At 46.1% G+C, this 12,535-nt stretch overlaps 1 protein-coding gene across 1 annotated transcript in view; it reads left to right on the top strand.

Annotated features, from left to right (window-relative positions):
* LOC116070174 overlaps positions 1 to 2,606 on the top strand; it is a 9,218-nt gene extending 6,612 nt beyond the window's left edge. The window contains exons 7-11 of the mRNA XM_031341786.1: positions 144 to 405; positions 604 to 666; positions 730 to 828; positions 1,986 to 2,090; positions 2,185 to 2,606. Of these exons, the coding sequence (XP_031197646.1) occupies positions 144 to 405; positions 604 to 666; positions 730 to 828; positions 1,986 to 2,090; positions 2,185 to 2,259 (604 nt within the window). The 3' untranslated portion in view covers positions 2,260 to 2,606. The remainder of the gene's footprint in view (positions 1 to 143; positions 406 to 603; positions 667 to 729; positions 829 to 1,985; positions 2,091 to 2,184) is intronic.
* The last annotated feature ends 9,929 nt before the right edge of the window (positions 2,607 to 12,535 follow it).

The following is a 12,535-nucleotide window of genomic DNA, read 5'->3' as shown; positions in this document are numbered from 1 at the left end:
GATGGAGACAGATTCCAGTCTGGCAGTGAGGAACATGTTCTCCAGAACCCACTGATTGGGATGCAGCCATAGCCCTGAGGTTGAGGCCTTGCTCATTTTGAAAACTCTGGACAATCATTAACTTGTCTGCCTCAGTTTCCTAGAAGCAAAGTCAGAATGGTGGAGAATCCCTACCTTCTAGACCTGTGTATTGAATGGTTTCAGTTTTGGAAATGTTCCTTGCTGTGGAACGCTCTACAGCAGGAGCTGATATATGGTCTGCTCTGTCATTCTTATTTGGTTGATAATGTAGTGTCACAATGTGGGGAGTCACTGACTGATGAGGGAGGTTTAGGTGAAAAACTCCTTTGGAAAGATGTGTTCCCTTGGAAGCTAATCTACGTGCCCATTGAGTTTGACAAAAAGGTTAATACTTTATGAAAACTGGGCCACAACAGAACTTAATTTTTTACTTTATTTTGTTGACATGGGAGTCTACAGATTAGATGGATCTTAGGTTAATTTCAAAATGAGTCGTTATTTCCTGGGAATTTTTCCCAGATGCGACAGAATGTCTCACTCTGTGACCGGTCAGACGTTGTCATGTTGTTTTTGTCATTGAAGGTCATGTCTTCAGCCTTGATCATGAATGATAGAACCCACAAAACAGCACGGGAAGCAATTGCTGTAAGCAGCTGGTTTGGATGTTCAGTTTTACTGACAGTTTATCATTGATTTCCTCTATTTCAGTTTATGACTCAGCAGCAAATGAAGATTTTACAGACGGCTATAGAGGACCATGAAACCAAGCTTGAAAACGCGAAAGATATGTGTGACACATTTTTGAAGGTCTGGTAGATTGCACTTGTGAACAGAGCACATCCTTATGTCACACCATGTGTCTCTAAAAGCAGGAGACAGAATGGCCCTTTCTCAGTTTGTGGGAAAAGTAATTGGCTTTGAACCTGGTGATCACATTCTCTTTGGAATATTCTCCCCACGAGTAGGAAAAAGAAGGCTAGGTCTTGATCTCCCTCTGCTGCTTCTCTCAACCTTCTGTACTTCCCTAGACCTCAGCTCTGAGGAGTTGTTGTCCTGAAACGGGGCCTTTCCCCCAGTGGCCTTCCTTCTTAATTCTCCCTCTTTGCTGTGTCCTCTGCCAACACCCCTCCTCCAAAAGCTCCACTGGCTGCTTCTGTCTTGTCTTCCCTCCTCCCCGTGCACCGGCTTCCCCTGAAGTGACGACTTCTGTTCCCTGTCCATGCTTTGCTTCTGCTCTTGGCCCAGATAGATCCCTTATCTTCCCTATGGAAATACTATGTTTCCACCACTGGAAGTTACCATGTGTGTCCTCTTCAGTAACATGGCCAGCAGGCTCCCCTTCCACATGCTTTGTTTTCGGCCAGCATTCATGCCGTATGCTCTTAAGCTCCTCTGGGCCCTGGCAATAGAGCAGAGACTTGGACAGGCATTTTGTGGTTTATGGACAGGTGTCACAGTTCTTTGTCCTCTGTATCCACCACTGCAGTGTTCTTTGAGAGATGATCCGAGGGGATCGAGTCCTCACTTCAGCTTTTCCTAGCTTAGAAGGGCATGTGATTGCCTGCTGTGTCTTCTCTGTGAAAATTGCAATCCGTGGACTCAGTAAATGAATGACTCCTTCCCCTGGGAAACCTCGGGGGTCTCCAGCACATGCCTGTGCCTCTTTTTCCATGTCTGCTCCGTATGGCCTTTAACCTGCTCATCCGTCCATTTTCCGAGATAAGTGCCTTAGGTGTTGTTCTCTTCTCATAATGATAGTGAGCTCAAATGTGGCACTGCAACTTTTTGGGGAGAGTTCATATAGATGTACAAGAAGTAGCCACTGTTCTTTCTTTGATTCCTGAAGAGGATCCTTTAGATATGCAAAGTTAGTACTTTTTAAATTAAGTGAGGTGAGGTGTCAAGTCGGGGCTTGGGGCTTCCAGCACAGCACAAGTACCTTCTTTTGTTGTGGTTTGTTTCAGAAAGCCAACGACTTGAGTAAACATCGCAAAGCCTTTATTGGTGGTCGGCAAACTAATGTGGAGAGGGAAATCTCCAAGGTGCAGGACAGAGTTATCATGGAAACTGTAAGTCATGTGTCTGTAACACTGTGTGCCTCGGGCTGCCTTCCTATTAGCAGAGATGTAATGAAGATCCTCCAAATCTCCATTTTTCAAACAGCAAGAGCAAGATGTGTCCATTGTTGAAACATACCTGCAGTCCCTGATCCTTGACCGCTCTGAAGAAACCATCTGAAGCTCACACATAGGATGCACAGGGAAGGGAGCATTAGCCCCGCTAAGAAGACATTAGTAGTAGTCAGTGCAGCTCCTTTCTCTTTACTCTGTTTGTTAAAATTGAGACTGAGACTCTGTTAATCTTTAAGTGAACTCCCAGCAGTTCTGTGAGTAGCAACAGTTAAGTGTGGAACGTCCAGGCCCAGGACAGCAAGGGAGAGATATGTTCTGCCCAGTGGTGGCAATTACATTTTGGAAGCAAATGTCATTTGATTTTGTGGTTGGTTCTCTGCCACTTCCCCAAAGTGAATGTTACCTTACTTATTTTAGGGAGAAGTGAATAAATATGGGACCTGTTTTGCTGTGCATGCTTTCATTTATTCATGAGGTCACAGAGCCAGTTCCATTGCAATTGGAAAATCCACCCCACATGCCACTGAGACTTGCTGAACACGCTCATGTTTGTGTGCTCAGATGTGTTTTAAAAAAAAAAACAACTCTTAAGACAGTTCCCACAGCAGAGCCAGATCCTAATGTGTTGGGTCTGTGCTAGTTGTGGGGCTGTGGCATTTCCCAAAGACACCCAGACTCATTTCAAAGCTGCCTTCAACACTGGTCGAAAAATACCTGCCCTTACCTTTGGTTGAAAGCATGTTATCAACGTGTATCTCTGTAAGCATTTGTGGTTCCAGTGTTTTGGATGGGTGTTTACATGAGCATTTTCTAGGTAGGGTTCTCCTTAGAGAGTTCAGTATTCATCAGCTCCTGCTGCCTGTATGTGTGCGTTTGTCCAACTCCCGAGCCATTCATTCTCTTGAAAGATTCGGAGAGCCAAGTCTGTCGTCCAGGATGTCATGCCACCCACTCACAAAAACACCGAGATGGAGACCGCTGCAATTAGCATGAGGTTTTTAATAATCCAGTATACTGGGGTCTTCCCGCATTCAGGGCAAAGTCGACCCCGAGGAACAAAAGCACACACACTTTTTATACTCTTTCAGCACATAGGTTTACAGCATGAGTTGGTTATGTCTCATTGGTGGAGCCCATTGTCCTTTGAGTCCATTGACCTCTGTGCCCCAGGTGAGGAGGAGATACCGGTTGCACGTAGGAGGGGTGGGGGGAGATCCACCCCTACTGGGGACCTTTCCTGGAACCGGGCATTACCCCCGCCCTGCAATTAGGGCATCTCCTGGGCATGGATTTTTGCTTGGTAAACCCTTCTGAAACTCTCTGTCTTTAGGCTTAATCGACATCCCTGGCTCCTCGGTATTTTTATGAGGTGCCTCTGTTTTCTCGATTCTTACACTCGTACCCTTGTCCTATGCTGTACTTCTTAAAATGAATGCTTAGAATCTGTGTTCAGTACATTTGATGTGGTTTTTTTTTTGTTTTTGTTTTTGTCCTTAAATGTGTGTACTTGTTGAGTCTTTGTGAGCATATTCCAAGTGTGTGTCAGTACCCATGAAGGCCAGAAGAGGAGCTAAGTTTCCCTGGGGTTTGAGTTACAAATGTTCTTGAGCTACTCAAACTTTTGTCTTGTGGAACTTTTGTCTTGTGGAACAGCAGTAAGATCCTTCATTTCTCAGAATGACAACATTAATGTATCCTAGCAACAGGCATATGATTGAATATGCCAGAGGATTCCTCCTGCTCTAGGAGTTTGAATGGGAAATGTTTGGAGAACTCTAAGAACCTTTCACTAGCCTTCAAGAGCCAACACTTCTTTAATAATGCTCTGTGACGCATGAACCAGATGATAGACTTGTTCCCAACTTAGGCGGGGTGGGTGGTGAAGCCAGGGAAGCTTTGAGAATTCCATAGACAAGGAATGGGAAGAGTGGTCTGAACAGTAGCTGTTGTCTTATAGGTCACTACAGAGAGTGTTGGAATGTAAGGGACTTTCAGCATGAGAGAGGCAGGAGTGGCAGGGTGATAGACTAGACTTGGTGCCATTAATGTTGGTGCCTGGACTAGGGAGATCAGACTGGAGATTACACCTTTTGAGAGTGGCCATGACCCACTGGGGGATCGAAGGAGACTTTGACTTCTTAGGGTTGTGCAAGACCATTGGAAAACACACGAGAATTGAATTACTATTCATGCCAGTAGCAAAATTACAGTTATGAAGTAGCAATGGAAATAATTTTATGGGTGGGGATCACCACAAGCTGAGGAACTGTATTTCGAAGGTGGGAAACTACTGCTTTAAAGTCTCCTAGCCAAGCCTCAGAATGCCTGAGCAGGGCATAATTCATGGGGCCTGCTAGTCCCTGCTTCGTGCATGCAAGCACATTCTAGACAGCTTCCCTGTGAGCACCTGCTGGACTCCCCTCACACATTCATCTGGTCTGCCTGGTGTATCCACACCTGTTATAGGCCTCGCTCAGGGATGGCTCACACATAAGCCTGTTGTGCCTGCCACTCACATGGTCATGTGCTAGGCCCATCCCAAGAATACCCATGTGCTAGAACGTCCTCAAATATACCCCGTTCCAGCCAGTCAGAGAGATACACTCTTGGGGTAGAGAGGGACCGATTGCACATCTTCTCTTTCTGAGGGGGAGGGTTCTGTGTAAGGCAGTGGAGTAATAATGGCAAGGTGGGAAACTGGATATCAGGGTACCCTGTGCTGAGCTTTCAGTGGTGGGTCAGAGTGGCCAGGATGGATCCAAACTTTTCAGGGACGACAGTGGGGTCAGAAGGAAGCGGGGCCCACACTGGCCTCTGAGGTGATGCCTAAGAACTTCACTTTCACCTGGACCTGGAGCCTGCCCCATGCATATTGTGTGTCCTACTTGCTCATTTACACCTGATGGGCCCCCATGCTGGGGGCCATTTCATGCTAAGGGTTATGCTAGGACAATGTCAGTAATGCAGGCCTACCAGGCCCACGTCACTGGTAAGCTCCCCAGGATTGCTCATTCAGATCTTTCCAGGCAATCAGACATGTACACCCAGGGAGGTTGAGTATAACTAGGTATGGATGCTCACCCCAAGGGAGAGAAGGAGGCTCACAGGGGAATATGGCTGTTTTAGATCACCCAGAAGGGTAACTGGATGTAGGTAGCTCCATGCTGGGCTACGATGGGGCCGGGGGTGAGGGGGTTCCACTCAGCCAGCATCTGAAGCTTGTTGGGGCCAAGAAAATAGGACCATAGAAGAGCCAGGGACCAGACTGAGAATGGTGTATGATAGAGTCCAGAGGCCTGTTTCTCCTGCTGTTCACCTCAATTCTCATACCAGGTGTGAGGGCCCAGGGGATCAGTCACATTCTCCAGATCCCAGAGTTGCCTGCCCAGCCGAGGAATTAATTGTGAGAGCACTGTCGCCAAGTCCTGCCCAGGCCTCAGGAAGCTGAGGACGTAGCCCTCAGAAAAATGGCCCATTAACGGGTTGTAGCTGGAGAGATCTACCTAATGCAAGAACGAATGCATGTTCATTGTCACACAGGCACCTTGCAGTTCCAGGTGGGCCAGAACCACTCAGTCACATCAACAGGGGCCCACTGTTTGTAATAGAAGAATCCTGGTATCTCATAAAGGAACAAACTGAATGTACCTTAGCAAGCAACTTTTTTTTTTTTTTTTTTACGCACACAAAAAAAGTGAAGTCAAGGACTCAAAGTAGGCAGTGAGGTGAGGGATGGGGCTTGTGAGATGTTGGGGAGACAATAACAGAAGACATGGGCTGGATGCGTTCTTCTCTTCCTTCACAGGAGGTGCATGGCTGTACATTATTAGCTGAGGTTCAACTTTCCAATCTTTTCTTAGGTGAGAATGTGAAACAGAAATGGAGAAACATGGGTGAATGCAGAATTAGAGATGATTGGGCCTGCAAGCATTTCAGGAATCCCAGAAAGCTTACCTGCAAGCATGCTTACATAACAAAAGGAATAGCAAAAGGAACTCTGTGGAAAGGAGGGAACAGGAGGAAGCAGACAGACACACAGCCTTAAATTAAATCTGTCTGTTGGAGGAGAAATGACTGAAGCTCTCACACCACTTATGCAGGCCTGGTGGACCAGACATGCTTGCACTTGTGCCTTCAGGGTCCCTCATACACCTACACAAATGACCAGCCTGGATTGCTTCTGCCCTCGGGATATTCAGGTGTTGTGCACTGGGCAGGACTGGAAGGAATGAAGCCTACCTAGCTGGGCCAGTTGGCTTCAGCAGAACAGAACAGGTCGGCAGCTGTGAATGCCGGACACAAACTGCATTCTCTGAGATGGTTTTCAGTGAAACAGTTCTCTTTTATTGGGGGCTAACAAGGGTTATATAAACCTTGGGGAGTGGGTAGGGGTTTGGGAGTTGAGTGTACAACCTTGACTGAGGTGCTGGGAATGCTTCATTTGCATGAAGAGTAATTCCAGGTGCATGCTGGACATGTACTGATAGGGAGAGAGGAAGTTAAACCTGTAACTTGACCACCTGGCTGTGTGAATACCTCAAGGGTGGCAGAGGTAGGGGTTCACACACTCTCCATCCCCTGGGACACGCAGGCCCAGAGCAAAGAGGAATACAGTCCTGCTCCTCCTGGTCACAGGGCCAGGTTTTCAGGGTTTGGACATGTCTCCACCTCACCCTTGCTATGGACTGGCTCGCCCAGTCGAAAGGCTCTCTTGCCCCACATTTCCCCACTTTTGTTTTATAGAGGAGGAAGTATCATCATACACATCAGCCTCTATGTTGGGAACGGTTTGGTACTGAACCAGAAATTCTAAGGTTAACACATCCTTAAGGTATGTTAGCTGAGAGAATTCTGAAGTCCTTTCTAAAATCCAGTGGTTTTTTGTTTTGTTTTGTTTTGTTGGTTCTTTGGTTTTTTTTGTTTTTGTTTTGCTTTGTTTTGTTTTTTAGCAGCTTGTTACCTGTCTCATTTAAGAACACTTGAAGTCCCACATGCTTAGAATGGTTGAGAAAGGAAACACCATGCTCACCTATGTGACCTGTTTATAGAATCCTGGAGAGGCCTAGTTAAGAGGCAACCTTTTTATTGGGAATGGTGGTTGGTTTTGGTGATCCTTTAAAATTGACTGCACAAAACTCAGAGACTTTAGAAACTAAGTCCCTAGAATTAACTTCACGTACGTGAAGGAAATACATTAGAGATTGCTAAGTACTAGGACACATCATAGGCAGTATTAGTTATTAGACGTTTTTCATATGAGAGATGACATGATGCCAATATACAATATTTTGGAATAGTCAGTAGTGGCTTGTCTGTGTAAAATAAACTGTCTCAAATAAACGGCCTTCCTTTATTTTGTACATTAATTGGAGATTAAATAATAAAAACCAGATAAAAGAGGGCAAAACACATCTCACTGAAGTGGAAATTTCTAGTTTCTTTGGACAGTTAGTTATGTCCAATGATGTATTGCTGGGGCACACAGGTGAAAGGATGTCTTGCTAAAAGCATAGGGTCCTGCATCTGCTCCACCACAAGGCTCTGCCGCTTGGGGAGGCAGGACTTGGGAGTTTTGACTGTGCTTACCCTATGCTGTCGCTGGTGGGACACTGCTCTGGGGGTGAGGGAGTGCAGTCTGAGGTGCAGGACAGCTGGAGCTGACTGGGGGTAGGGGGGTCCCTGGGCCTGCAAGGAGGCTGGGGCCATCTGGTTCTCAGGCTCTGGGACACCTAGGCGCTGCTGCTGGATGCAGTGGAAAAACTGAGGACAGAGTGGGCCCCCCACCCACACCATTTCCCCGCCTTGGGCTGCATCTAGCCTGAGTCCTAGAGGCAAAAGAGGGGAGACCTCCAGCTCCAGCTGGATCCCTCCCTCAAGGAGAGTCTTTGGCTTGTTGGCAGGCAGCTGGCTTGGCTTGGGCTTGGTGGCTGCCCTGGCTGGAAGCACAGACCTTCTACTGGGGATTAGACAGCTGCTCTTTAAGCAAAGGCCTTCTCCATGGCTCGCCACAGCAGATTCCAGTGCAAAGAGACAGTCCATGGTTTTTAAGGCATTTAATTTATTGTCATGGAGCAAAGTGGATGAGTAAAACAGTACCACACTTCTAAGGGCAGGCCTAAGGTTAAATACCTTTTGCCTGGTGTCTGCTTGCAGAAAGGACTGGTCTGCAGCTGCTGAGTTGTATTTGGTGTTTGCTATAAGGACTGAACTGCTGCCAAAGTAGATGGAGCTTGCCCTCAAAGAAGTATCGCTGAACAGGTCCACTTCCCCATATCCTAATGACTTTTCTCTTCCACTACTGCTGATGGGTGGTGGGCTAGAGGAGAGGTTGAACCCTTATTAAAAGTAGGTTGCAAAAATCTTATGCCTACATCTCCCTATTAATTTTTGTACCGATTTCATATTGAAATGACACATTAGATATATCGATTGGTGAGTCAAGAAGAAATGTACTAAAATGTCTTTTACCTTTTTTGTTAGCTTTCATTGTGTTTACTGAAAAATATACCATCGTACAGAGTTTACATTTTCCTTCTATCAAATGGCACTGTTTAAGAAACAGAGACCTTTAATTAGGTTGATTGTTACCAGAAGCAAACCTATGTATAACAGCATGCTTACAGGGAGTTTCCCAAGAGCAATATACAGTGGAATAGGATCTTGACACCCTTTATCAATCATAAATCTGTACTTCTGTTAATTCAGAAATTCATACCTGGAACCAGAAAAAAAGTTACATGTACGAGCTTGTTGGTTAATTTTACACGGTCCTTAGTAAGTTTAGTTCCAAATGGCAAAATGTCAGTTTCACACGAACCAAGGTGCACTGATCACACTAACGTGAGTGCTGTTTAGTCCTTTCTTAAAGACAGACCCAAATCTATAGTTGCTGATGTATAGAATTTGTACAGGTAGATAAGCTGTAGGCCATTTGACCCTGTGAGATGTGGATCCAAGATGATTTTCTTCTGAAGCTCACAAGAATTTTTTAAGGTTATGGAAACTCACAACTTAGAGAAGGCAACAAACCTTTGTTTCATAGTAGGAGCTTGGGAAACAGTTTTGGGTTAATAGCAGGAGCATTCTTTAGTTTGACTGCAAACCATGAAAGAAGGGCTTCTTTCCCCTATCCAGAAGACTGGATGTGTGCAAATTTGGCATAAAGAGAACCATCGTTGAGTCTGTACTTAAAAGGCAACCAAATAACCAGATACAATTCACACATGACCACATGAAGCTCAATAAGAAAGAAGACCAAAGTGTGGGTGCTTCGGTCCTTCTTAGAAGGGGAACAAAATTCTCACAGGAGCAAATAATGGAGAAAAAGTGTAGAGCAGAGACTGAAGGAAAGGCCACCCAGAGACTGTCCCACCTGGGGATCCATCCCATATACAGCTACCAAACCCAGACACTATTGTGGATGCCAAGAAGTGCTTGCTGAAAGGAGCCTGATATGGCTGTCTCCTGAGAGGCCCTGACAGTGCCTTACAAATACAGAGGCAGATGTTAGCCGCCAACCATTGGATTGAGCGCAGGGCCCCTAATAGAGGACTTAGAGAAGGGACTGAATGAGTTGAAGGGGTTTGCAACCCCATGGGAAGAAGAACAATATCAACCAACCAGACCCCCAGAACTCCCAGGGACTGAACCATCAACAAAGGAGTACACATGGCTCCAGCTGCATATGTAGCAGAGGATGATCTTGTCATGCACCAACGGAAGGAGAGGTCCTTGGGCCTATGAAGGCTCGATAGATGCCCCAGTGTAGGGGAATCGAAGGCGGGGAGGTGGGAGTGGGTGAGTGGGTGGAGGAACACCCTCATGGAAGCAAGGGGGAGGGAGGATGGGATAGGGTGTTTCCGGAAGTGAGGGAAACCGGGAAAGGGGATAACATTTGAAATGTAAATAAAGAATACATCCAATAAAAAAAAGAAAAGAAAAAGGAAAAAGAAAAAGAAAAGGCAACCAAGGGAGCTTGTGAATAAGATAGTATCAGAAATCCGCTGATGTTAAGTCTCTGACCTTCATATAGTATGTTGTAGCAAATATTCTGGAATTCTGTCGTCGTCACATAAAAATCCATACTAAAGTAAAATATTGAGACTTGTTGCTTTCTTAGTGTACAGGGGCGTATAATAATAGTTATAAGCCATTAATATTTAACCTTTCTAGTGATGTAAAAATTTCAAAAATTTAAAAGACGTTTAAAATCTCCTAAATGTGATATTGTAGCATTAAAATAAAGGACCCTTTTAAGAGTAAAGACACACAGCATAGCCATAATTTTTAGAAGGGAAAACAATCAAAATACAACTGACTTCTGGGTCCAAGTGACCCATCTGTGTCTCCTGTAATGTCCTTTTCACCATAGGCACTTCTCTTTTAGGCTCAAGTCGTAATTTTCTTGGACTATTTGAGTGTGAATCCCCTAGTGAGGTTTGAGATAAATTACTTGGCTTTCCAGTGGTCAATCTGATAGTGGGCCACAACCAGTCAGTGAATATGTGCTGTAAAGGGACCATCAACAATGAATTGTTAAAAACAAAAACAAAAACAAAAACAAAAAACAATGGATTGTTTCTGCTATTAGGTACAAACCAAAAAACCATTTAAACAAATCCAAACAAAGAAACAACAACAACAACAACAACAACAACAACAACAACAACTCTTAAGTTTTTGGGTAGCTGCATTGTTTTAAGCTATGTCATCTCAAGCTGCAACTTCATCAGCAAAACTCTGCCCGTTATTCTTGTAATTCAGGTTTTGCAGTTGTGTGGCCCTTAGCTGGAAAGCTGCTAAGCAGCAAGTAGGCACACTCTGCCCAGCCCTGCCCAGGAGCTTTAACTTGGTGACCTGCTGCCACCCATGCCTGGCCTGGGGGAGGGGCCCACCCCATGGTTTCCAGCCATTCACTTCAGCTGTCATCTCTGGTGCCCCTGCCAAGGGCCAAGTCACATTTTTCAGGAGATGCAGGGCATGGCCCTGGTGGGCCCAGGACTGTGTGTGCACTTGAACTTGCTTGAGAGGAACTTTCTCCTCCCTGTGCATGCCTTTTGGCAGTGTTCTGGCATTGTGTGGTTGGCAGAAGGGGACTTAGCAGCAGCTTTTTTTGTAGGAGGGGGCACATGCCACTTTCCCCACACACACCCTGGAAAGTAGACCAAGAGAGGATCACACATGTAGGGTGGTGGAAGTGTGCCACTAGGGCCTTGAGTAGAATCTTGTGAGCCAGAGAGCAGGGAGATTCTGTCTCAAGCCTGTAGCCTGTGGATGTGAGAAGTGTGCTCCTCTGCAACAACCTGCTGGGTGAGCTGTGGGGAAAAAAGAAAAACGTTTAAATGGTGATCTGACTTTGGGGTGCTCCAGCCCCGGTGGGGTGGACATTAGTTGGAAATGCGAGGAGTTCATGACTCCGTGGCTGAGTCTGAGTTAGAGGGGTTGGCAGAGTTAGCTCTAAGATTAATTGGCGTTTTGTCTACTCTGGACTTGGGAGAGAAGGAAGCCAAGAGGTTAAAAGGCATTTCCTTCTGGATTTTTTCTGGTGTCCTGGGGAGCACAGGACTGCTGGGGTCAGGGAGTGGCATAAAGAGGCATGGGAAGCCATGACCTGGCATGGAGGTTTGTTTGTCCTCGTAATGGCATAGGGCAGAGAGTGCTGCAGTGCTGCTGGGGACTGGAGTGGGGAATCAGATGGGGCTCAGGGCCCCCCTTGGCTCCTTGGTGAGTTGCATTATAGGGAATTTAAAGAGGGCCCGTATTTTCCTAATCTGAGGGTTTCACGACCCCCACCCCCACCCCTGCCTCTGTGATGAGATATTTCCCATGATAGAAAAGTAAAGAAAATGCTGGTCCATTGAAGAACATGCCTGCATCCTCACGGCTGCCACAGGATCCTGCAATGGACTAGAGGGCAGCATGAGTGCAGGTTTAAGAGTTCAGTCAACCAGCATAGGTGGTATTTCCTGGTTGCTGTGTTAACCGGTTTTTCTGTTTTAAGGAGCAATAGATAGCAGGTTTTTCCCAGTGCCTGGGCGGGGTTCAGGCAGAGGTTTAGGGACCTTTGTGGAATTTCCTCTACAGCTTCACCTGTGTGCTGGTTCTTACGAGATGTGTCCCATTGGCTCGGGCATTTGAATACTGGATCCCGTTGTGTACATGTTAGAATGTCCTGGCTGTGGAAAACCAGAAGTCTCCCAATACTGTCTTGTTCTCATTGCCCCACTGCTATGGGTCAGTCACATCCTCGGAAAGGGTGCACCTCTTTGGAAAGGCTGGGACTAAGTAGCTGCCACTGCTCTCTCTCAAGGGAAGGATGCATTCAGTGGCTCAGCGGTGTGGTGGGTTTGAGTCACCTAGTTGAAGTACTGGGTGAAAGGGCA

This window comes from Mastomys coucha, chromosome X (genome assembly GCF_008632895.1).
Source record: "Mastomys coucha isolate ucsf_1 chromosome X, UCSF_Mcou_1, whole genome shotgun sequence".
Classification (NCBI taxonomy): domain Eukaryota; kingdom Metazoa; phylum Chordata; class Mammalia; order Rodentia; family Muridae; genus Mastomys; species Mastomys coucha.
This window is presented reverse-complemented; position numbering and strand designations above follow the sequence as displayed.